The sequence below is a fragment of the Zootoca vivipara genome, chromosome Z2 (assembly GCF_965207765.1).
Source record: "Zootoca vivipara chromosome Z2, rZooViv2.hap1.1, whole genome shotgun sequence".
NCBI classification, from domain to species: domain Eukaryota; kingdom Metazoa; phylum Chordata; class Lepidosauria; order Squamata; family Lacertidae; genus Zootoca; species Zootoca vivipara.
The window spans coordinates 34,283,260-34,309,176 of NC_142585.1; the positions used below are offsets into that span (position 1 = coordinate 34,283,260).

General features: G+C 43.5%; 2 protein-coding genes across 7 annotated transcripts; one reads left to right on the forward strand and one right to left on the reverse strand.

The window, feature by feature from the left end:
* The first annotated feature begins 21 nt into the window (after positions 1 to 21).
* DOLK (dolichol kinase) lies at positions 22 to 6,722 on the forward strand. Of its 6 annotated transcripts, none has more exons than XM_088665255.1 (4): positions 22 to 96; positions 1,868 to 2,023; positions 2,633 to 2,703; positions 4,814 to 6,722. In XM_088665255.1, exon 4 carries the CDS (start codon positions 4,966 to 4,968, stop codon positions 6,538 to 6,540), a length of 1,575 nt encoding a protein of 524 aa, XP_088521381.1. In that variant the 5' UTR covers positions 22 to 96; positions 1,868 to 2,023; positions 2,633 to 2,703; positions 4,814 to 4,965; the 3' UTR covers positions 6,541 to 6,722. The 6 variants fall into 6 exon arrangements, with proteins under 6 accessions (XP_088521381.1, XP_088521380.1, XP_088521383.1 ...); XM_088665254.1 differs by having other exon boundaries at positions 2,636 to 2,703; XM_088665257.1 differs by having other exon boundaries at positions 22 to 50.
* On the reverse strand, positions 4,407 to 24,987 carry PHYHD1 (phytanoyl-CoA dioxygenase domain containing 1). The gene is made up of 12 exons (XM_035113030.3): positions 24,798 to 24,987; positions 23,349 to 23,673; positions 20,534 to 20,692; positions 18,855 to 18,930; positions 17,264 to 17,311; positions 15,831 to 15,886; positions 12,287 to 12,349; positions 12,144 to 12,165; positions 9,864 to 9,992; positions 8,737 to 8,853; positions 8,344 to 8,470; positions 4,407 to 7,854 (listed from the first exon to the last, which is right to left on the reverse strand). Exons 2-12 carry the CDS (start codon positions 23,379 to 23,381, stop codon positions 7,803 to 7,805), a joined length of 882 nt encoding a protein of 293 aa, XP_034968921.1. The 5' UTR covers positions 23,382 to 23,673; positions 24,798 to 24,987; the 3' UTR covers positions 4,407 to 7,802.
* Between the last annotated feature and the right edge of the window lie 930 nt (positions 24,988 to 25,917).

The following is a 25,917-nucleotide window of genomic DNA, read 5'->3' on the forward strand; positions in this document are numbered from 1 at the left end:
ACGTGACGCGTTGTGCGTAGCACGTCGACAAGATGGCGGCGCCCAGTAGGGTGAGTTTATTACCGAACAGGGATCTGCTGGGTGAGGCAATGAAAGGTTTGTAGAGGCCTGTTGAGGTTGCTTTCATTAAAAATATATATTTTAAAATTTATGGTGGGTGCGGGAGAAAAAGCAGCTGGGTATAAATATTTTAATGCATTTCTTTACTTGGCTTATTAATATTATTTATATATTTAGATTTGATAAATTAAATGTATTTGCCAGAGCCAAGTTAGCACAGCGTAGGGTGCTGAATGCAGAAAGGTAACCGATCGCGCAGTGAGGCAACCTGACGCTACCCTGGAGTTCATGGTCGTTCGTTATTTGCTATTCGTTTATTACTGTTCTTTATTAATATTCATTTAATTTCCGCTTTATATTTTTAAGGGGGATCTCAAAGTGACTTACAATACATTAAACATAGAAGAGAGCAATCTAGAATAAAACATTACTGAAGGAAGTCAGATATAAAGTATACATTGAAAGCAACATAATTAGCAGGAAACCAAGCTATTATCTTAAAGATTTCAAAATAAAACAATAGGCTACAAAGGAGGTCAAGTACAGAATCCATCAGAAGTGTTACTTACATGCTGTGCAAAAGTCTCCAAGCACCTAATGGCATCTTTAGAAACATAAATACAAACACCTTTCATGTATCATTAAAAGAAGAACAAAGTAGCCTTCCTCCCTCTCAGTAAATTGGGAGCACACCAGTAATTAGAGTCGTTCTGCCCTCACAGTAACCTTGTGAGGTAGGCTGAGTAGTTTTCTCTGGCGCTATAAAGAATGTTGGTGCAAATTTTAAAATGGGATAATATTCTTAAGGGGCTTTGTGGGGAAAGGGGATAGATAGAGAGGTATATTCTTATTGTTGCTGCTGTTTGTTATTTTACTGCATATTGAGGAGGCATAGGAAATAAGGGTGACATTTGGGTGTGAAAGTAGAAATGTGAAAATGGGTCATGACAGGTACCAGTATTGCCACTGATTTTTTAATCTCATTCTAAACCGCCATCTCAAGGCAATAAGGTAACTAAAAACAGCAAATACTTATAGAACAAAACTAAATTTCTAACAAGCGGACACTCACACTAAAGACCCATTTTTCCAGCTGGGAAAGCCTGCCAGAACAAACATGCCTGCAATTGTTTCTGAAAAGTGCAGATAGTGGGTGCCTTTTGTATCTCACTGTGGCCGCTGCTTCATTACGGTTGTAGGAGGGGTAGATATGTGTAAGTCTGTGATTAATTTAAATGGATTGCATGACTGTTTTTGAGTGAATTATTGGGAATGAACACTACTTACCGTAATTCTATGGTAGAGAGCAGGGTTCGAGGACAGGATTTGACTGGTGGGCTAGATCCTCATTCCACCCTACAGGTGGGCCACTTTTCAGGTTGGTAGAACTGCCTACCTGTCAACCATTTGATGCCACTGTGACATCAGGTGACACAACTTCAAAGGAAAGAACTAGGTATGTGCTCCTGATTCTTCCCTTTCTTACTCTGCAGTCCTGCTTGAACTTGAGACAGGCCTTCAAAGGAAGATCCAATGGGGATTTTCTGTGCTAAACAGTGGATCATTTAGCACCAAGTCCTGCTTGCCAAGGAGTGAGCAGGAGTGCAAGTACACAAGTTCCTTTGTGGTTACATGTGAGACATTTGTTGTGGGGCAAGTAGCCATGGCTTGGGGTGGGGAACCTTCAAAAACTAAATTAGAGCTTGTTTGCAGAAAGTTCTGCATGCCTAGTGTAGGGTGGTTGTGTGCTTAGATTTCAGGTGCTCAGGATATGTAATTCTCTAACTTTATCTCATTTTATTGTTAGAATTGCCCTGTGAGGTAGATTAAGCTGTGAGTGACCTGTCCAAGTACATGTACCCTGCTTCATGACCTTTATGACTGAGCAGGGATTTGAGGCTGGTCCTCCAACACCCAAGCTCAACAGCTTTCTCCATTATATCGCACTGACCGAATGTGATAGGTAAGAAACATAGTATTGGAAAATGCAACTGATGGTTCTAGGGTTGCTAAATGCGTGTGCTTAAGTCAGGGTGGTCCAACATGTGGCTCAAGGGCCACATGTGGTCCTTGATCCCTTTTTTGGTGGCCCACAACATTTGGCGTCCCACCCCACAGCCCTTGCACTGCCTTACGTGGCGCCTCCTTACCCAGCTCTGACAGGGTCCTAGAAGCTTCCTGCCTTCTTCCCGAAAGCCTAGTTTGCACTTTCCCATCATTGGGAAGATGGGAGGGCTCCAGGACCCTGCCAGAGTCTTACATCTGTGCCTCACCTAGCCTGCTTTGGGAAGGCAACATGAGGGCTAGAGGATTGTCAGATTTTTGCCTCACTCACTTCCTGCCCTTCTGCGCAACGGGTTCCGTGTCAAAGTACTCTTGCAGCCTACTTGGCATGAAAAGTTGGACCACTCTAGCTTAAGTGTTTGATGGTTTGTGGGTGTAGCCAACACTCCTTGCATGTGTTATGTGGGAAACATAATCATAGCATTTGCTGCAGAGAGTATGGAGCCACCATGCAAAACCAGCTTGGGCAGAAGATTGGACATGACTTGATCAGGTGCCTTAATTCCAGTAGGTGTACTCTTAAATAGAACTTAGTTGGATGCAACACACATTTATGATGTGGATGTGCCATGGATTCATGTAAGTATATCAATTTATTGTTTATGCTTTAAATAGCCACACCATCAGAATATAGGTCGTTTGCATATAAATGAAATTAAGCAAGATAAGAGGCTCCCCCCCAAAAAAAAAAAAACCAGGGAGATGGATTTCAGTAGAAACAGAAGGAAGATTTACTCCATCCTCACACTGAGGCAGAATTCTCTATATCTTAAACAACCAAACCACAGTGGGTTGTATCCAGTGGTATTCCTACTCAGAGCTCAGAGCAGACCCATTCAGATCAAGGGAAGTCCTAGGGCCTCTCTATTCTGCCTTAGTCAAACACCATCTGGAGTACAGTGGCCAACTCTGGGCACCCTAGTTTAAGAATGATATTGACAAACTGGAACATGTGCAGCGGAATGCAACCAAGATGATCAAGGGTCTGGGAACCAAGCTGTCCTGAATCCCCAGCATATCTGGCAGCAAGTCCCACTGTCATATACAGTATGTTAAGTCCAGAGTCCAGCAGTCAGGGAACACAGTCCATTGGAAGTCCTGGAGCATCTAAGCCAAGGTCCAGCAACATAGGCAGTTGAGCATATGCAGCCCCTCATCTCTGCTTCCCTTTTATATCTTGAATCCTGATTGCAGCATCTAGGCTTGACAAGCCATGTGACCCTCACCTGTTCTGAGCCTACTTCAGCTGAGGAATCACACATCTTCCCCCACCCCACCTGGGTTGTGAGGCTAAAGAGCTCCACCTGGGCTGTGGAGCCTTGCCTGCCTCAGCCTCCCAGAGCATACCTCCCATTGCTCACTATGCTTCAGAGCCTGCCTTGTTCATGGAGACAGAAGCTCTTCTGGTCCCTGCACCCTGACCCCTTGCCATCCCGTCATCCTGTGCAACTCCAATCTCTCCTTTCCCATCCCCAGCTTGCCTTGGTGGGTCCCAGTCACACCTTGCCAGGATCCTGTTCCTCCTCCCTGTTGTCCTCCACACAAACTTTAAGAGAAACGGTTGAGGGAGATGGGTATATTTAGGTTGCTTAAGAGAAGACTGAGAGGTGATTTGGTAGCCATATTCAAGTTATCCAAAGAGCTGTTATATGGAAGATAGAGCAAACTTCTTTTCTGCTGCTCCAGAGGGTAGGGCCTGAACCAGTTGGATACAAATTATAAGAACTAAACATTAGAAAGAACTTTCTGTTGATAGGAGCTGTTCAATATTGGAACAAACTCCCTCGGAAGGTGGTGGGCTCTCCTTCATTTGAGGTTTTTAAACAGAAATTGGATGGCTATGTGTCAAGGGTTCTTGCACCGTGATTCCTGCATTGCAGGGGTTTGAACTAGATGACCCTTGGGGTCCCTTCCAACTCTATGATTCTATGACTAACTTACGTCCATTAATTTCAATGAGGCAAATCTGAGTATTTATTTTATTTTATTTTTTATTTCTATACCAGCAGGTCTCAGGGGGCATCATTAGATGCAACCAAGTATTCTGTATCAAAGGGATAGCCAACCTGGTGCCTTCCAGGTGTTGTTGGACAATAACTCCCATTCACCTCTCTCTCTTGGCTATGCTAGCTGTGGCTGGGGTCCCTTCCAACTCTAAAATGATTCTATGATGGGTGTTCAACATCTGGAGGGCACCATGTTGGCATCTGCACACTGCATGCAACAGGGAGAGGCAAGAGTGATTTAAACAGAGTAAACCAGAAGTCATGTAAACAAAGGAGTGTGTCTGAACCATATTTTATTTATCTGCACTGTGTCTTTCCTTCTATAGTTCACAACAGCTAAGAAAAACGCAATCACATAGAATGAAACCAACAGTAAAATTACCATAATAACAGCAATAAACAATTTAGAATTTATGCTTTCAGAAGGAAAATGATTCCCTACCAATTCTAGCAAGGCAAGCAATGAGCTCCAGCCACAAAAGCCCTTCCTGTATAGGAAGGTCTTAGCTGTGATGGAAAACTAGCAAGGAGGGGCAGAAATTATCCTCCCTTTGCATGGAGTTCCAGAGCATGGCAATGTTTTTATTAAACAAGAGAAGCTTTCCTTCAGTACAAGAGAAGAAGCAGGTGGTGTATATAACACGCTCTTTTTTTAATGGGATGGTTTTTGCTTTCACTTCTAGGAAGGGCACTAAGATACAAGAGAGCTTTTGACAGTGGGGGAAACAGACAGACAGACACACACAGAGAGAGACCGCATTTGAAAATATTGGACCAGAACAAACAGCTGCCAGGGTTCTCTGAGCACAGGGAGTGCAACAGTCTGGCTGGCACCATGCTAAGCAAGCAACCCATCCTTGTGGAATCCCTCATCATGTTCACCATCGTGCTTTGTGTGCACAGCACAGTCTGGGATCGCTTTTCCTGGTGCTCCATTGCACTTGCAATCCAAGCTTTCTATATCCAGTTTAAATGGGACAACCTCCTCCGCCTGGGCAGCGCTGTCTTCCAGTTTCGGGCAGGAGCAAACAGTGGCCTCTTCCCAGCTTGCATGGCTGTCCCATTGCTGGGCATTGTGATGAAAGAGAGGTGCCAAGTGGCTGGTATCGTGTACTTTGAGCGTTTTGGCATCATTGTAGCCTCCACTGGCATGATCATCGCCCTGTTCCTCTCTGTGATAGCGCTCGGTGTAACTAAACCTGTGCCAACAAATACCTGCATCATCTCTGGCATTGCTGGCAGCCTGATCATCTACACCATGAAGCACTCGTTGACGGTCTCTGAAGTGATTGAGGTCCTGGAGGTCTTGCTTATCTTTGTCTACCTCAGTATGATACTGCTTTACTTGCTGCCTCGATGCTTCACTCCCGGTGAGGCTCTGCTCGTCCTGACAGGAATAAGCTTCGTCCTCAATCAGCTCATCAAACGTTCTCTGAACGTAACCGAAAGCAGAGGGGACCCAATTGACTTCTTCCTCCTGGTGGTGGTGATCGGGGTGGTTCTCCTTGGGATATTCTTCACTGCCCTCTTTTTCTTCATGGATTCTGGGACCTGGATCTCCTCCATGTTCTTCCATATGATGACAGCGGTGCTGGGTCTGGGGGTTGTCATGCCGTGGCTCTACCGCCTGATTCGGCAGAACCCCCTCTTTTGGCTCTCCCAGTTCCTCTCTCAAACACAGACCAGAGTTTATCTCCTCTCCTACTGGATCCTCCTGGCTGCTTTGGCATGCACAGTGGTTCTCTATCAAAACGCCAAGAGGTCATCTGGTTCTAAGAAACACCAAGCATCAACCATAACCAGGAAATACTTCCATTTCATTGTGGTAGCAACGTATGTCCCAGGACTAATCTACGACCGCCAGCTCCTCTACGTGGCTGCTGTGGTGTGCTTGGCAGTTTTCATTCTTCTTGAGTACATCAGATACTTCACCATCAAACCCTTGGGGCACACCCTCAGGAACTTGCTCTCTCTCTTTTTGGATGAACGGGACAGTGGGCCTTTGATCTTGACTCACATCTATCTTCTGCTGGGGATGTCCCTCCCTGTTTGGCTGTTCCCCAGACCTTGTGCCTCAAAGGCTACTTTGCCTGGGGCTGGGGCCCTGGCCCCTTACTCTGGGGTGCTTGCTGTGGGCATTGGGGACTCAGTAGCTTCTATTTTCGGGAGCACAGTGGGGGAGATCAAATGGCCGGGGACCAAGAAGACCTTTGAAGGCACCATGATGGGCATATTTGCCCAGATCATTGCTGTTGCCATCATTCTGATCTTTGACAGTGGTGTCGATCTAAATGCCAGCTACTCCTGGATTCTGGCATCTATTAGTTTGGTTTCCCTTTTGGAAGCCTACACTACCCAAGTGGACAATTTACTTCTGCCTCTCTACCTCCAAATACTACTGATGACTTAGGGGACCTTGGCTGGGAATCTTGGCATGACCGATGTGGGGATGGAGGCTATCGGTAGGGCAATGGCTTGAATCACTGTAGTGAACTCACAGTATCAGGCTGTGAAGTTCAAAAAGAAGGATAACAGTATTCAGATAATTGCTCTTGGATCAAATGAATATTTAAAAAAGGACATGCAAAAGCATCTTTGTCAGCTTGTCATTTTTAATTGTGCTTTCAAAATTAGTCCAGCAACTTTAGTTCTGTTGTATTGCAGTGTTGTAAAGATAAATCAAGGAAAGGCAATGTGTCTAAGCATATTGGACTCTTTACGTGGCTTAAAAGTCCTGCTGATTAAAGGTCTTTTCTATGGCTGTCAGTGTGCGGCCCAGAAGCAACCCTGTCAGGAGGCATTCATAATGGACATCTTGAACATCTTTTGTGTGCTGTTAAGTCTGCAGTTCTACACATGCAGTTTTACCTGGGAGTATGTCCCACTCAATTCAGTGAGAGTTTCTTCCCAGTAGATATGCATAGGTTATTTTTTCAGGACATAGCTGGTGCTTTCCTGAAATCCCCCTTGCTCATAAGCAACACTGTAAAACAGGGGAAACAGAATATTCCTAGGAGGCCAACATTTAAGATTTATTTGGTGGTGCCAGTCTATTTAGTGTAATTATATTCCATCATTTATACGAATCTTATTTACTTATTACATTTGTATCCCAGGCTTCCTCCAAGGAATAAGAGACAGAGAGTTGTCTCTGACAAAGTTCTACTCAGAGGAGAGCCAATGAAATGAATGCTTCTGTTTGTCACTTTCATCCATTTCAATGCCTTCTATGGTCCTGGCCTTTTAAATGAATGAAGATGACTAGCTCCATGGGCCTACTCTGAGTTGAACTTCATTGGATACAACCCAGTAGATCTAGGCTAGCTGGACTACCATTGGATACAACTCCACAGTATGTGGTTCTCTCCTCCCTGCCACACATACACATCCTTTTATCTTCACAACATCCCTGTGAGGTAGGCTAAGCTGAGAGTGTATGTGATTGGCCCAAGAATACCAAGTGGAGATTAGAACCTGGGTCTTCCCCAATCTAGCACTAAGGACCGCACTGACTCTGATTCTCCCATCCTGCCCAGAAGAGGTATCTTCCACATTAAAGATGAGACAATACTGGAAAAAAGAAATCACAAAGCTAGATTTTAAAAAAGAAAAAGTAGCTGGCAGTGAACTCCGAAGCATGGGCTGGTCAGTCGCCACTTTGCACTCCAGTTGTTAGTTTTGTGTGTACAAAGAGGGGAAAGGCAACCCAGGGGTTGGCTGAAGCCTAGAAGACAAAAAAAAAGTATGGTATGTTGGAACATAGAATACTAACAGATTAACTAGAGCACAGCATGCATGGAAATTAAATCTCCCAAAGGAAGGTGGGGGTAGGGAACCTTTTTCGACCCAATGAGCACATTCCCTTCTGGGCAACCTTCTGGGAAAAGGGAGGGGCTTACATAGGAATATAGGAAGCTGCCTTATACTGGTCAGACCCTTGATCCATCTAGCTCAGGATGGTCTGTGCTGACTCAACAGCTTTCCAGGGTTTCAGACTGGGAGGTCTCCCCCCCCCACTTTACCTGGAGATGTTACTGGGGATTGAACCTCTGAATCTTCTGCATGCAAAGCAGATGCTCTGCCACTGAGCTGCAGCCCTTCTCCTAAGATTTGAAAGCTATTGTGGTGGGGGCAAGGGCATAGTGCTTAGCAACGGATCACCTCCAGGGTCCCTTTTATATTGCAAAGCGTTCTCTGATCTACAGCCTCCTACCAGTTCTCTGGGCTCCAAGCCGTGTCCTTGGCCTCCATGATATGGAAAGTGTAGACGTTGCGGGACTTTTCGGAGAGGTTCGGCTCACTTTTGTGGACAACCTCACCATGGATCAGAACGAGGCCACCTATTTTGTGATTTAAAAGCCATACCAAGCGAGTGCATGAATTTGCGAAGTCAAATCACCAGTCCCATTACCGTCCCCCCCTAGCCTAGTATTGTTTATTGGATCTAAATCAAAACCCGAGGTAACCTTTGTTGCTACAGCAAAGAAGGAAGAGTGAGAGGCTTACCTGAACATCCCCCTGTCTTCTCTACATTGTGTTAGTGGCATGATGCCCAGCAGTTAATATAGTTATTCCTCTTAATGTTTACCCTTGTTGTCAAGTTTACCTTTCTCAACAGGCACTGGGATGAACTGCCTGTCATCGTACGTCTGCTCAGAACCAACAAACTTTGTGCAGGGGATTGTGCCTGGGGGAGTACGGACCATACGCCGAGTGATCCCACCTATAAAACAGCATGTTGGAAATGTGAAGGACGCCACAGAAAGTGCCAAGGAGGATATGTTGACAGACTTGTGTCTTGTACATAGGTGCCCTGGCAAGATCTCTCCAAGCAAAGCAATACTCTAGGCCAAGGCAGTCCAGCCTCTCAGACCAAGTGGGCTGCAATAGTAGTTCGACACAGAACCTGCCGGCCACACGCTGAATTAAATTTCCATGTTGTAAATTAAAGTGTTTCTAATATAGTTAATATTATTTAATACACACACACACACACACATACATACACAATTATTAGATTGTGGGGAGATTGAGTTCCTGTCTATATAAAAAGGCTAGGTAGAACCATCATCATCATCATAATTCTAGCTCAATTTGCAATCCGTGGCAGATGGCCGCACACCACCCTGCCTGTCAAACAGGGCAGCCAGCAGCAGAGCCTCCATGTCAAGGGGAAGTCAACCTGCCCCATGGAGCTGCAGATAGAGGCCCTACTAAGTCCTCCCCGCTGGTTGGCTGTGCTCCCTGTCTCTGCTGGTCCTGGGCTGCATCACAGCCTCTCTCCAACCTGGCAGCTCAGCTCTGCCTCCTCCTTTGCCACATCCCTCAAAAGGGTGCCGCCTCCAAGCCATACTTCCACTTTGTGTCCCTGTGCTGGCCTGCCAATCAAAAGGCAGGGCATTGAAAAACATCCAGTGCCCAGCTCTCCCCTTTGGTGGGTTTTCAAGCATCCCACTCGCCCCACTCATGCCTGTACTCTCTCATTAGCAGTGCTCGTTTGCTGATGAGGGGAGAGGGGCCAAGCAACCAGCCTGCAAGAGGAGGAAGCTTCTCAGGACAGGATAGGCAGAAGAGCCACTGAAGGACAGTAACAGGGCTGAGGGCACAGGAAAAATGTACCACTGTTGTGCCAAATGAAGCTGTAGCAAGGGCAGCCAATGTGGTGCCAACCAGATGTTGTCGGTCTATAGTTGCTTTCCTATCAAATCAAATGCCATGCTACTAATTTCTTACTTGTGTGAGAGCCAGGGATGAACCACAAACAGCCATTCTCTAGGGTGGCATTTTCCAGGGCGATCCAGAGGCCGATCACTCGCCCCAAAGGTTCCGTATGTAGAAAAGTGGCATCCTGATGTGGTGTCACTGGAAGCAACAGATGCAAACAGCTGGCTCAAATGTCACACTACACAAAGGTTTTCTCCAACCCTCATTTAGTCAATAAAGGAGATTTTGGCTAAACACTAGGAAGAACTTTCTGATAGTAAGAAATGTTTTGACAATGAAATAAACTCCCTCGGGAGGTGGTAGGCACTGGAGGTTTTTAAGCAGTGGTTGTGTGGTGATCTGTAAAGGATGCTGTAGTTGAGAGTACTGCATTGCAGGGAGATGGGCTACATGACCCTGAGGGTCCCTTCCAACCCTGCTGTTCCATGATTCTGTAATTCTATATAAGTCATATAATTGGTCCATCTATCTCAGTATTATTCAAACTTACTGGCAGCAATGGCTCTCCAGTATTCCAGGCAGGGGGCTTTTCCCAGCCTGAACTGGGGAAACTTCTGCATGCAATGTTCACTTTATCCCCTGTCAGATTCCATGGACATCATGCAGAGAATGTCTTGGTAGAAAAGGCAAAATGGCCTTTCCTGCAAGGTAAACAACTTCCCGTCCTTCCTCTTCCATGGCCTTGCCCTTCCCTTGACTGTAACATTATCATTGACAGTAATACTCCAGAGGGACGCTGCTGACTTGAATTGCAGCCTCAAAGCAGTGCAAGAGTTCAGCACTCACTATTAACCATGCCACTGGTCTATTATATCCTTGGCTTGTTACTGACAGCAGGTAACAAGAGATGTGCTCACATTTATTTATTTATTCATTTATTTATTGCATTTATACCTCACCTTTTTCTCCGAGGTGAAGTACACAGTTCTCCTCGCTTCATCCCCACAACAACCCTGTGAGGTAGGTTGGCTGTGAGGCTGTGACTGGCTCAAGGTCACACCCAGTGAGCTCCATGGCTGAGTGGGGGAATTTGAACCCTGGTCTCTCCCAGGCCCTAGTCTGACACACTAGCCACTACACCACACTGGCTTTCTTAATACAGTGGTGCCTCGCTAGACGAAATTAATTCGTTCCACGGGTCTTTTCTTATAGCTAAAAATTCATCTAGCGAATCCCATAGGAACGCACTGAATTTTTTAAAACTTTTTTTTTACCCATAGGAACGCATTAATTGAATTTCAATGCATTTCTATGGGAAACCGCGATTCGCCAGACGAAGTTTTCGTAAAACGCATTCGTCTAGCGAGGCAACCTCCGCTTGAAAAATCCTTTCGTTAAGCAGAAATTTCGTTAAGCAGGGCATTCGTTAAGCGAGGCACCACTGTATAGATCAGGGTTTCCCAAACTTGTGTCTCCAGCTGTTTTTGGACTACAGTTCCCATCATCCCTGACCACTGGTCTTGCTAGCTATGGATGACGGGAGTTGTAGTCCAAAAACAGCTGGAGAGACAAGTTTAGGAAACACTGATTTACACTGAAACCAGATTATCATGAGCCGTGTATGTGTCCCTCACCAAAATCAATCTTTGGCCAAACAACCAAAAGTCTATATATAAGAAGAGCCTTGCTACATCAGATCAAAAGTCCCATCTACTCCTAAGAGGAGGGAGCACCACAATTCTCTTGTGGACAAACCTTTTGGGCACCATATGCAAGGAGTGGTCAGGGCCAGATGCAAAAGTCGGTGGAGTAAATTTTAGCTTTGCACAGTAAGCTAGTTTGTACATAAACATTCAAAAGCAAAATACATGATCCAAGCCCATGTGTGCCCTCCAAAAGCATTCAAAGAGGGCACTCAGCTTGGCTAGAGAGTGGTGCAACACAGGAAGGAGTGTTCAGTCCCCAGCATCTCCAGAGAGGACTGAGAACAACCCCAGTTTGAAATCTTTGTGGTTGTGGTGCCAGCCAGTGTAGACTGTACTGAGCCAGATGGCTCAATGGTCTAACTCAGTATAAAACAGCTTATTTCCTTTATTGAGAACCATGAGGTCTGGAACTTTAATTTGGAGGGAAGGGCCAGGGAAGAAGGTCCCAGGTTCAATCCCTGATGGAAACTCCAAGTAGAGCTGGGAATGTTCCCTTCCAGAAACCTTGGAGAGCTACCTCCGGTCAGTGCAGACAATACTGAGCTAGACGGACCAATAGTCTGACTTTATTCTGTTCCTGTTTAATCCAGCCCTTTATTCGGAACTACTTTCATTGTAGAAATAGGCAGAGTATGAACCTCACCTTCACCGCCGATGCCAGGTTGCTAGAAAACAGGGGAGGGGGGGGGACACCATTTTATTGAGGAGGAAAGTACAAAAAGATTATCCTATTAATGCATTTAGTTCATTAATTCAGTTAATAAGCAGAGTTAAAGGTTACCATACCTTGAATATGTACATGCTTTGCACCACCACTGGGTTTTCAAACCCCAGTTTTCTTGCCAGTACCTGAAAAATATCCCAAAATTTGCACGAGATTAGATAAAAACCATGATGAAATATAGTTTGTCATGACATGTGCAAGCTATAACTATCCTCAGGTTTGTGCCTACACACCACTTAGTTGCACATAGCCAGGAGGAGATTTTTTGGAACTTTCAGTTTCTGTTAAACTCTGCTTGCAATTATGTCTGAAGTGGGGATTGTGGCTTTTTTTAACAAACTGGTCAGTTTCAAAATATGCCACCTTCAAACCATAGTTTATGAAGCAGGCTTGCTAAGCTAGCAAACTACAAAGAAGCAGGTAGCAAAATATAGGGACTCTCAGTGTATAACCATTGAAATCAATGGGCATGACTAACTGCGGTCCATTCATTGTAATGGCTCCAACTTCATTTGCTCCAACTCCATTATACATTCACACAAACAGTGGCTTTTGAAATGAGACTATTAACAATCAGAAATTGTTTGTTGTTGTTTAGTCGTGTCCGACTCTTCGTGACCCCATGGACCATAGCACGCCAGGCAATCAGAAATAGTTTTTTTAAATGCAATTTGGTTTTAATGGCTATAACATGTAAATATTCTTCAACTCTTTATATTATATTTATGGGCCAGAAATATAATCCATCAAACAAAGGCACATCTCTCCCTTTGGGGCTTGAGAACTTCATTTCTCCTCATATAGTTATTTATGAAGTTTTGCATATTGCAAAAGGGAAATAAAAGTATACAGAAAAAAGTAAGAAAGGTAAGTGAACATGTCTTTACCAAAAAACAACCCTCCGTGCCTGATGGAAAGAAACAGGACCCATACATTATTATTATTATTATTACTACTACTACTACTACTACTACTATTACTATTAAAAATTGTATACTGCCCTTCATCCAAAGATCCCAAGGCGGTTTGCAACAGAAAAATACAAAATGAGAATACAAAAAGAAAAACCAATACCCTCTCAAAAAAACCCCCACCAAAATCCACTACACTTAAAAAGCCATAGGATGTTAATCAGCTGAACACCTGGCTGGGGAAAAAATTTTTTTTACCTAGCACCTAAATATATGCAATGATGACGCCAGGTGAGTCTCCCTTTGGGAAGCATTTCACAAACACAGAGCCACTGCAGAAGAGGCCTGTTCTCGTGTTGCCACTCTCCAGACCTCTCATGGAGGAGGCACCCAAAGAAGGGCCTCAGATATATGAGTGCAGGGTCCAGGCCCAGACTTTGCACAGTGTGATTCAAGGTGCAGTGTGGACTAGACCAGTGGTTCCCAAATTTTGGTCTACTGCCCCCTTGCTTCCATAAACCCATCCCTGGTGGTCCGGGGACCCCCAGGGGTCCGCGAGCTATGCCAGAGGGGTCCGCAAGATGCTATTAGAATAAAAAATATATTAAATATATTTCGTATGATAACAGATTTTTTGTTTTGGCCACTTCCTGCATGAGCAGAGTCTAGCGCAAAACTAGAATTAGATAGAGGCAGTAGTTCTGCTGTATGCCGTTAGGTGGCGCTTTACAAACACTACTGTTTTGCAAAGAGGCAGCGCGCGCATTCTACTAACGCTCACCTCCCCAAGATGCTTTGCGCGTGTCAGCTTCATTTGTGCGCTACTGCACAGGTACCCTGTCTTCTCCATTCCCCTCCCTCCTCCCTGGCGCGTGCTGCCTCTTTACAAAACAGTAGTGTTTGTAAACAAAGCGTTGTTTTTCACGGAAGCTACAGTTCGCGTAGTTAAAAATGGACCGTTGGTTAAAAAGTGGTTCATTAAAACGACAAAGGCCTACAGATGAAGAGGAAGATTTGATGTTCAAGCAAGTAAGTCAATTAATGGGGGTCCTTGTCACAATAGCGGCCCGATGAGGGGTCCTCGAGAAAATTTTGTTGGGAACCCCTGCCCTACACTATCCCCCAAAAAGCATGTTTCAGATTAGCAGTCTGCAGAACCCACTAAGGAAGATAATAGCAAAATAAAGTTCAAAACAGTAATACTTAATTGCACATTTATTGGAAACCCAATTAAAGGTATTTAGTTTCATTAATTCAACAAAAGTGCAAGACTCGATGCAGTGGTGCCAGCTCTTTGAAGTTGTTTACACCTCCAGCGCCCCCCTGCCACCCCCTTGTCTCTTTGCACTCCTCCAGGTGGCTCCACTGCCCACTTTGGGAACAATGCAAGTCATGTAAAGGAAGCTGTCAGAGGCAGTAATTAAATTACAGTGGGACCTTGACTTACGAACTACTCGACATCCGACGTTTTCAACTTACGAGTGGAAAAAGTGGCCGTGTGCTTACGATTTTTTCGACATCCGAACGGAAAACCCATTCGCGGCAAGATGCGGTTTCCTCGACTTACGAATTTTTAGATGCGGTTTCCTCAACTTAACGCATTTTTCCGTTTCCAATGCATTCCTATGGGAAACCGCTTTTCCTATGGGAAACTCTACTTACGAAGTTTTCGACCTACGAGTGTGCATTCGGAATGGATTAAATTCATAAGTCGAGGTCCCACTGTATTTAAATGCTCTCTTCCCCTTCTGTTACAATTTTTCAGAGTAGGAAATTCCTTACAGTCAGATGCGAAGAGGATAAAGTTTTCCATTGAAGATTTGGAGCAGTCACACCTATTTGTACATCATTGGGACCTATTCAACTAATGGAAACCAGATGGCCGAAAACTGGTCACTTTCCCTCTCATCACCTGTCAATGGTGGGAAAGTTTATCCAGCAAAGCTACATGCCTGATTTTGTCATACCAGTAGCTCAGTTCCTTTCAAAATAAGGCTATTGTGAATCTGCAAGCAGAAAGAGTATGAATCAATAGTTCCCCATATTGTTCTTTCCAAAGTCTCATTCACACTATACGGTGCCCCTTTAAACAGTCATGACTTCCTGTAAAGAATCCTGGGAGCTGTAGTTAAGGGTGCTGAGAGTTGTTAGCAGACCCCCTATCTCCCCAGCAACAAATCCCAGAGTTCCCTGGGAAGATGGATGGATTGTTAAACTGCTCTGAGAACTGTAGCTCTCTGTGCAAAATAGGGGTCTCCTAACAACACTCAGGAGTGCCTGGCCTGGCGTGCTATGGTCCATGGGGTCACAAAGAGTCGGACACGACTAAACGACTAAACAAGAACAACAACAACAACAACACTCAGTACCCTTGTAAGTGCTGTCATGGTTTTTGGTGCAGTTTGCTCAGCATGCTGAGAGTTGCTAGAAAACTCCCCTGGTTCTACACACACACAGCTACAGTTCCCAGGGTGGCTGGACAATCCACCCTTCTTCGCAAGGAACTCTGGGAACTATAGCTTTGGGGAAGGAATGGGGAGGAGGTGATCTAATGAATCTCAGCACCCTGAACACAGCTACCAGGATTTGCTGGAGGAAGCCATGACTGTTAAAAGGGGTATAAGGGGGGCTTTAAATGCGGGGTGGAAATGTGATCTAAATTAACTTGGGGCTTTCAGTTGGCACTCAAACTCACCTGCACATCTGAGGAGTGAGTGATCTGCTTGAAGGTGGAATCGTATGCATGCAACGCTGCAAAAGAGGAGGGGGAGAGATGAAGCAAGCAGAAATTGTCCCTGCTTTTTTGCTCTTGCAACTTAACTGTATTTCATCCAATCACCTTCCTGATCAAGGGAAAGGGACATCCCTATACCCTTTTTAAAAACAGCAGTGAAGGGGGTCCATCAATGAGAACGCAATCCTATGCATCTTGACTTAAAGGTAAATCACACTTAATTCAATGGAATGCATTACCAGGTAAGTGTGCTGATGAGTTTTGAGGCCTGAAATCCAGATGATTCAGTTTGAAATGAGGCACACATTTGCAGAACATAGGAAGCTGTCTTAATAGTGAAGGAGGCAATTTGGGTTTATTTAGCTCAGTATTGTCCGCACCAGTGGCTCCTAAATAGGGGTCCGGGGACCCCTGGGGGTCCGCAGAACACACCCAGGGAGTCTGCAGCACCATCCCCTGCCAGGGGCTCACTTAATTTGCGCAGTGAAAGCCTTCCATGGAACCATAGCTGCCAAGTTTTCGCTTTTCTCGCGAGGAAGCCTATTCAGCATAAGGGAAAATCCCTGTAAAAAAGGGATAACTTGGCAGCTATGCACGGAACACCCAGCCTCTGCTCATGACCAGCGCCTGCTTGCCGGAGGGGGGGGGAAACTTCTGGAAAAGTTGCTGGATGGCAGGTGAGCTGGGATTGGGCACAAACCTCTGACACAGTTCCTATGGGCTCTTGCAAATAGGGGGGAGTGCAAACAGCTCAATATTTTTTTTTAATGTAAGGGATTCCTTACCCCTTGTTATCTACTTTTAAACTGAAAATAACTTCTAATTGCTTTCAACAACTATCAAGTTTAGAGGACTCTCCCACTGCTTGTAGGTAGGGTTTTCAGTGAATCTTGCCTTACAAGTTTGGGATTCATGTCTCCTCTTGGAAGTCCCACAGGGGAAATAGCTAAGCAAATTGCCGCTATGATTAGCACAGCAGCTCATCTTCTGATGATTTAGGGCTGGGCAATACTTTCTTTTCAACATTGTGATATATCAGCAGCTAAATAGAGCACTTGCAAGTTAGGGTCACAATTGCTTTTAAAAAAATTCAGTTGTAATGGAACAATGGCAATGAGTTTTTCCTACTGTCTGCAGAAAGACAAGTTGTGGTAATATCACAAATTTTATGGTCTGATTTTTAGTACACCTAAAATCCTTTTCTTATTGGGGGCTACCTCACATTTACTTCAAAAAATTGCTTTGCACAGGTAACTACCATAGAGTTATCAAAATTTTCAAAAGTAGGGGGTCTGTGGCTTGGTTTTTGCAAAATGCTTTTTGCAACATGCTTCATGGAAAAATGGACTCCCACATGTGTATCATTTTCATACACTGCTGTCTTTCATACTTACCATGGCCAATTTTATTAACAGCTTTTTCCTTTGGAACAAGAAAATCTCCTAGGAAAGAAAAATGTTTAATGCAACATAAACCACATAGCACATGTGTTATACTCATATTGAAATTCTGCCCCTTAATGAGACGAAACTTAAATTCAATTCACAAAATGTTTAGGGTTATGCGTAGCCCCAGAAAAAAAAGCACTGGTTATATCAGTTTAGATCAGTTTAGGAAAAGTTCCCAAACCTTTTCAGCAACTGCCGCCTTTGGTTCCATCAACTCCCCCCCACTCCCCACATCCTACAAAAAGCATTATTAATTATAACGGTTTGCCTGACCCTCTAAGGAAAAAATGTATGTAACTGATAGATGGAAAATCAGAAGCCCTTTTACTTTCTTATTTCTTTTTCCCCCTCTTCTATTTCTCATTTCCTTTTATCTTCCTTATTCTGTCTTTTATTTTTTGTTTTCCTTGGTGCCCTCTACTCTGGGATTATACACACTTGAAGGTGATGACTGGCTGGTGAAGGACCCTGTGTGCAAGGCAGGCAAGGGAGCATCTCCCAAGGTGAGAGGCTGGGAAAAGAAAGGGGAGCTCCCAGGTGAGAGATGGGAGGGTCCACCCCTTTCTGTGGGTGACAAGGGTTAAGAGCTACCTTTGAGAGAGGACTCTGCATTTTCCTTTCTTTTTTCAGTTTCAGTTTTTGTTTAATTAGTTTGTTTTTATTGTACTGTACTATGAAAAAACCTTCATAAAATTTTATGGGGGGGGAAGCAAAAGCTGACCCCATCCCCCCACTCCCAAAATAGTTTGGCCATATCACAGGACTGAAAGGAGTCCTCTGGTTTTTCATTAAACATTTGCTTCCACAGAGTAATGTTTATTCCCATATCTGAGAAACTGACATATATTAATACCTATGATTTCACCTTCATTTTGAAGTCATTTGCTACTTATATGATAGACCAATCATGGGGGAGGCAAGTACCAATGAAATGTGGCTTTATTTGGTATTTATCATAACATCTGCTTTCTCCTCTTCCTGTATCAGGCTGCGTTATGTTGTAACATCTAATTAAATGTGGAGTATATTAAAAATGTACTTTTATTTCATGAGGTAATGGTTGTTAACTCTGTGAGAGGTTTGTACTTTTTTCTTCATCTTTCCTAGGTAAAGGGACCCCAGACCATTAGGTCCAGTCGTGACCCACTCTGGGGTTTGTGGCGCTCATCTCGCCTTATTGGCCGAGGGAGCCGGCGTACAGCTTCCAGGTCATGTGGTCAGCATGACTAAGCCGCTTCTGGCGAACCAGAGCAGCGCACGGAAACGCTGTTTACCTTCCCGCTGTAGTGGTACTTATTTATCTACTTGCACTTTGATGTGCTTTCAAACTGCTAGGTTGGCAGGAGCTGGGACCGAGCAATGGGAGCTCACCCCGTCGCGGGGATTCGAACCGCCGGCCTAGGCTCTGTGGTTTAACGCACAGCACCACCTGTGAGGGGTTTATACTTTTTTCTTCATCTTTCCTACTGGATGATTATTTTAACTTCATTTTTTAAAAGTCTAGATTTTTAAATTTTATTTTTTAGAAAATGCTTACCTTTTCCGTCAAAAACACCTTTTTCGAAAAAGAATCTGATTTTGTCTCCGCTGGTTAGGAAATATTCCGCGCTGCCCTGTTGGAGGCCAAAATAAAAATATTATTACACATTATTATCACAATGAATACTGAGGCTGTTTATTTTAATATTTTGTGCCGTTTGTAAGGTGCTCCTCCCTTAAATCAAATACAAATTATAAAATTGGTAAGAAGTTCAATTTGGAAATGATGATAAGCTAATAAAAAGGATGTTTCCAATGAAGTAATGTGGCCCCTTTAACTACAGAGCTATAACCCATTCTTTAAGACTTAGGAAACTGCCATTAAACAAAGTCAAACCATTCATCCATCTAGCTCAGTATGCTCAAGTCTACACAGACCGGCAGGCATCTCTCCCAGCCCTACCTGGAGATGCCATCGGGGATTGAACCTGGGACCTTCTACATGCAAGGCAGGTGCTCTGCTGCTGAGCTATGGCCCTTCCTCTTTCTTTGTACAAACTTAACATGCCATGGTTTAATCCTATGTGTGTTCACATAAGCCCTGTGTACTAAACTCTAGTCTCCGAATTAATGAGAAATTGAATATGCCCATAATATCCTGTTATTTGGATAACACCTGTCAGTTACAACACACTGGAATTTTATTCAGTTAGATAAAGGCATGCTTTTATAATATACATCTGTTTGCCTCCAACGCAGCACTAATTCTTTCCACCAGTGCAAGGATTTTATGCTTGTGCAATGGAACTTCCACCTCATGCACCCCCTAAATATGTTATGGGGTTCCCTCAACCCTACATAACTGACTGGGGAAGCTTCTGAGGGGAGAAGAGGGGGGGGGAGTTTTGTTGCACAAGTGTACATACATGCACAGAGTAAGTGCATTGTTTTTACTTCAATAATATAATATTTTTTATCCCATATTCCTCCTAAGAGATCAGGGGAGCACACAACCATTTAACTTTCACAGCAACCCTGTAAGGTAGGTTAAGGCTGAGAGATTGCAACGGGTTGTCTAGCAAGCTCTGCGGCTGAGAAAGGATTTGAACTCTCCCCCTGGTTCCTATCCAACAGAGCAGCTGCTCTGCCACCCTGGCTCTTAATGGTTAAAAAAAACGGGCTGAGGGGTAGGCTGCTCTCCTGAGTTACTCTGCAGCAAGAGACCATTATCCTGTCTGCATGGCAAAAAGGGGGTTTACCTGCATCTTCCCCCCAGTCCCCGTTTCCAAAAAGAGGTTGGCATAGTGAAAAAGGAAAGATGAAAGAAAGTGTAAGTTGTTGGAAGCAAATCATCATCATTATTATTACTGTCATCAACAATATATTGTCCTAAAAAATGCAAATAGCAAAATAAGAGATGCCATGCTACTTCATGTTACTTATTCCTTTATTAAATGTATATCCCACCCTTCTTCTCAAAGGAGCCCAGGGCTGCAAACAGCAAGCAATAAAACAAATAAAAAAATATTATTCTTTTCTCTCTCTTTTTTTTAAGCTGGTTGTCATACAGCTACAACTCAGACTGCCTAAGGATTAGAGACAAATAAATGAAACAGAATCTAGCTACAGGGAAGTGGGGATTCGAACCCTGGGGTCTCCCTGGTACTAGCCTGCACTCTTAACCACGCTGCAGTGGTATCTGTGGTGGGAGATGTGGTTTGAAGCTACTTTCTGCACCTGTGCCTGGAGCTGTTCATCTTCCCGGGTTGAAAACTCTGTACGGCAGTGAGGAGGCACGTCCATGTCAGCAATGATCTTTTGGATCTGGGCCCTCATGGCCTCACACACTTCAGAGCTGAAAAACTGGTCAAGAACAAGGAAGCCGTCTTGGTGGAACTGGGGGGGGGGGAGAGAGACATTTGTTATCATCATCACCATCACCACAACGACTAGAATCAAGAGATAGGAAAATCTGGCATTTTCACTTTTGCTCAGTGTCCCCCCCCCGGCCCTCTTTTCTCCACATTTCCATATCAGTTTGTGATTTATTTACTTTTTCAAAATGTCCTCCCATTAGTTCATCAGCGTTTCAGTGTGACTCTCTGCCAAACATGCACATTTTTGTATGCAATTTATACACGTTTTGGCAAAGAAGGCCATATCCCCAACAGAATGCATTTTGGGGTGGGGTATTTTATTTTTACTTGGATGTTTATTTTTCTGCATGCTATACCCTAGTATGTGCATTATTATTTTTTTACACATGACTTGGCTGAAAAGAGGCATTGCAACATTCAGAGAAGTACAAATTTTTTTAAAAAATGACTGCATTTCAGTTCACAGTAGTTTCTGAAAGTGCAAATTAGGGTGAGTTTTCCTTTAAATGTTAACCAAATCAAATTCCTGCCCTATTCCCTGTTGGACAGTACTACAAATCATAGTGGTCCATAGAGTTATGTTGGAATCTTTTTCAATGAATCATCTGATACAGCTGGTGATGGCCCTAGGTCCTTGAGCAATAAGTCTTAACTCTTTCCAATGACTCATTTGTTGCACAAAAGCATCTGCTGTTCTCCCTTGCTCTAAGCCAGGGGTCGGCAAAGTTTTTGTGGCTTGGGCCAGTTCATGGTCCCGCAGACGCCGCAGTGGGCCAGAGTGTGCGCGAGCACGTGCATGTGCAAATGCTATTTCCAGCGCTCCTTCCGGCGTGGAGGAGGCATGCGCAGCTTCCCATGAGGAGCTTCCTACAGTCAATGGGAAGCTGGCCAGCGTCACCGAAGGCGATCCCCACTCTGCTCCGCACCGCACATGGGAGCTGGCTGACCGAGCGGGCGGCGGGGGTCCCCGAGCAGGCGGTGGGGGTCCATGGGCCGGTTAAATGACCCCCATGGGCCACTTGTGGCCCATGAGACATAGGTTGCTGACCCCTGCTCTAAGCCCTGGGAAGGATCTGGGACTCCTGAAACTGAAATAAAATAAAACAAACCATAAAACCCCTAAATCTGTGATGTCAGTGGCACTGTATAGGGCTCTCTCAACCGGATAATTGAGTTCCCAGCATACTTAGAGGCAGTCCTTTTCACAATAATGTTAGGCTCTGGCTTTTAGGAGATATGTAATGGCCTGATAAACGTTCCCACTGAAGTAGCAAGAAATCAAGAGAGATTTCTGCTTTATTGATTCAAATTTGCCATTGTTTCTTATCTATCAAATCAAACCACAACATATTTATGGTAGGAATGTAAGTTGGTTCAAGATTCTTATAATTCTTTGATTTTGACAGAAATAATTAGTATCACCAGAGGAACTATTGTTTGCTGTCCAAAATTAATGTCATTGAATATTGTTGAGGATACCAATGTAGATTTATTGTCGTAAGGATTTGTCTTATATATGGTACCGGTATTTGCAGCTCAAATAGTAATTGCAATGCAATGGAAAACAGCCCCAAATCTTACACAGGACACTTGGTACCATGCTGGAATGCAGGTATAGTGAAGGAAATTGCACATAATTTGAGATTTTGACAGGGTCTATAATCTTTTTATATGATTTGGCATTCCTTTACAGCAGAACCCTCATTTTCTTTTCTTTTTTCTTTTTTTAATTTTTATAAACTTTATTGAAATTCCAGTCAAAATTATACAAATAAAATACATACAAATAATATAAAATAAATATAAACAAAACACAACATACCTATTATATAAAGTATACAAATTAAAAACCTACTAGTAAATATCTAAATCATAGCCTAATTCGGATAAATTATATATTAATATTTATCAAATAGCATAATTTCTTTTAACTTCACAAAAACTCTTCTATAAATCGACTTCCACTTGTCATCCCTCCCGGGCTGGTAAATTCACATACTTTTATACTGCTTTCCTTTACTTTCCCTCTTGGGATCTCTACGGAGTATTAAAAATCAATGCAACCTTTGTTACAAGCTTGGGAAATTGGGAAGTCTACTTGACAATCAAGTAACAGTTATATATTATTCCTTCATGTGAAGACAACTTTCATTCTTTTTTCTTTCTAGACCTGGAGTTTGTTACTAAACTGCTCTGTAACTGTATTTATTCTGTGTGCCTATTTTACGGTTTTGATTTTCATCTGTTGTAATCGTTCTGAACATTATAAAATAAAATTTAAAACAACGTTGAAAAAAAAGAAAAGGGAATTAACCAGCAACACCATCGCAGCAGGAAGGAGATTATGGATAAAGAGATGAGGATTTTCAGACTTTAAGAGAGGCAACAGATAAAGAGAAAGATCGGGGGACGAACGAGAAGGATCAAAATAAAGAGTACTGTATGCAAAAGGCCAATAATATATTTAAAGTCATGGCAGGATGTTTCTCTCTCCATATGGGTGCACAAAAACAGAGATAAATTCATTTAATTAATCATTGCTCAATCCAATTTCAGAAGGTGGCTGGCGAGGGTGGGGGTGGGGGGGAGCAGCAGAAAGCTTTGTTAATTCAAAGCCACTCACCAGGGCACACACATTTTTATCCACCTTTTCTTGTTGTCATTTTCCTCCTTACCTTATGGATCTGTTCCTGGGTTATGGATGCCATCAAAGGCAAAGCAAGAAGTTCAGCCAGGAGGTAAGGGAAGCGTAGTCAATGTGGAATCTTCTTGAGGCTCCACAGTTAATGTTCCACTGCTTGTATCTGTGATCGCTTCCAGGACCATGTGATATTGCCAATGAGGACACAGGCGGAGATATAGATATATATAGAAATATTTGCGTACAGGATGATTTCAGGGGCCTCTTGGGCGGACTTTGAATTTTTTCTTTGGACTCTAGGGTCCAGATGGAAACAGCATATTATCCTTTTGCTGCTGCTTCTTCTTTTTTTATTTAAGCTGGAAAGAAAATGTTTAAAAAGATTTAAGTGACGCTTCTGCTGCTGCCATTTACCGTATATTCTGGCTAATTTGCAAGCACATCAAAGGCAGTTGCTTCTATAATGCCAAAAATAATATAAAATATAGACTTACAGCTGTACCCAATATTAGTCCTACTCAGGGTTGCACCCAACCCTGTTCAACTCAAGGGTAGAACCCCTTTAAATGAAATGGATCTAATTTCGTCATGTCAATTATTTTCAGTGGACCTGCTCTTTGTACGACTAGCAGTGGCTACAACACATTTAAATGAGTGGATATAACTAATTTACTATTTTCAACTGGTCTGCTCTAAATAGAACTTTATTAAATGCAACCCATAGGTTTCAATACCAACCCCACTTACCTGGGAAGTCAGCCCCAGTGAAGTCAATGGGATTTATTTTAGAGTAGAAATGGGCCACATAATGAATTTATAAAGCACATTTATAATACTTTAAACAGTCATGGCTTCTTGCAAATAATCCTGGTATCTGTAGATGACCCATAGAATCAGCCATCCTTTAAAATGTAGCCTTCTCTGACTTTTGCAGCAAAGTTATCCACCCAAGTAATGTGTTACAAAAATGCATTACATTAGCCTAAAGTGCACATATCAAGGCTTATAATGGTGAAAATGATGTAAAAAATTGAATATATTAGGATAAATCACTTTCTGAAGATGTACAGTATTGGGATAAATTTGCACTAAAACACTGGTGAATTTTCATGACTTTTTCTTTTTAAATCACAAACTGATGTGGAAATGTGGAGAACTGAATTTAATATGGGGGGGGGGGATGAGAAACTGACAGAGCATGAAATTGGCATATTTGCTCCGGAGCCCCTTGTGTTTTGGGGGACAAGGTGCTCTTTCCTAATACGGTAGTTCACTTTTACGCTCTTCTGTTTTGATATTCTGTGTCCAATATGCCAATGATTCCTCCTCCAGACCTGGTCTCCTTCATTCCTTTCCTTTGCTGTTGTGTATTATAATCTTGCTGATGGTTGTTTACAATAATGTGTGTGTGTGTGTGTGTGTGTGTGTGTGGCAAGCCAGGAACCCTGAGCCAGAAAAGTGCTGATTGGAATTGGAATCTTACCTGTCAGTTCTCAGGACACCAGAGACGGTTCCGAAAGAGCTGAGGATGTATTTTTCCTCCTCCTCCTCCTCCTCCTCCTCCTCCTTCTTTTTGCTGTAAGGAGCTCTGATGGCATTTACTCTCAGGGGAATGGGGAGAACAGTGTTTCATGCCAATGCCTCTCGTCCTCAAAGGCGAACAAAGGGCGAAGAAACCAAGGACAGGGGAACATGCAGTGCTCTGCAAACAGCACAGCCCAAATCCTGCCAAATTTATTGGAACATTCCCCTTAATACATCTCCAAAAGAGAGGCCTCTTTGGGTAAAACTATTATATTATTTCCCAGAACGAGAAGAATTCATAGTATTTTGCCAAATAATTGCAAGCAGGAAAGGGTGCAGAATGACAACCAGATTACTAGGATCTGATTGCTAGAACTTGTTTTCCTGCATTCTATGACCCCATAATGTAAGAAGAGACAGTGTAAAAGGTCCTCCCACCCTCAACTAATGCCTACTTGTTTACTGCTCCTTCTTTCTGCACTTGTAATAGCAGTTTGCTATTCTGTGATTTCAGGTATTGAGCCTTCAACTCCGTGGTAAACACCTGTTTTGTGCACATAAGGTCCCCAGTTCCATCTCCAATGGCATCTCCAGGAAGGGCTGGGAAGGTCCTCTGCCTGAAACACTGCAGAGCTAAGGCAGCTTCCTGTTTAATTCAGCCTTTTATTGAGAACTAGGATGACTAGAATCTTGCTTTGCATTTAATGAGAGGACTACAGATTGGTTGTAAAGCTTCTGTCTTGTACGCAGAAGGTCCAGGTTCTCCAGGAGAACTGCTGACAGTTTTACCCAGGACCAGCCAATGTGGTGCCCACTATATCTTTTTGGACTCCCAACTCCTCTCAGCCCCAGCCAGGGCCCTATGTTGGCTTCTCTCTGCCATAGCCAATACTGAGATTGTTGGGCCCCTGATCTTAAGGCTACTCTCACACCATACATTTAGTTACAGGTAGGTAGCCGTGTTGGTCTGAGTCGAAGCAAAATAAAAAAATTCCTTCAGTAGCACCTTAAAGACCAACTAAGTTTATATTTTGGTATGAGCTTTCGTGTGCATGCACACTTCTTCAGATACACTAGAA

Bases quoted from the DNA above. Each gene is read 5' to 3' on its own strand.
- PHYHD1 (XM_035113030.3), bottom strand. From the start codon at position 23,381: ATGGCATCCATAACCCAGGAACAGATCCATAAG. The intron at 9,993-12,143 runs GTGAGGTTCATA...TGTTGCTTCCAG, and splicing joins ACCTGGCATCGGCGGTGAAG to TGACACCACATCAGGATGCC. The intron at 7,855-8,343 runs GTAGGAGGCTGT...TTTGTCTTCTAG, and splicing joins GCTTGGAGCCCAGAGAACTG to GCTTCAGCCAACCCCTGGGT.
- DOLK (XM_088665255.1), top strand. From the start codon at position 4,966: ATGCTAAGCAAGCAACCCATCCTTGTGGAATCCCTCATCATGTTCACC.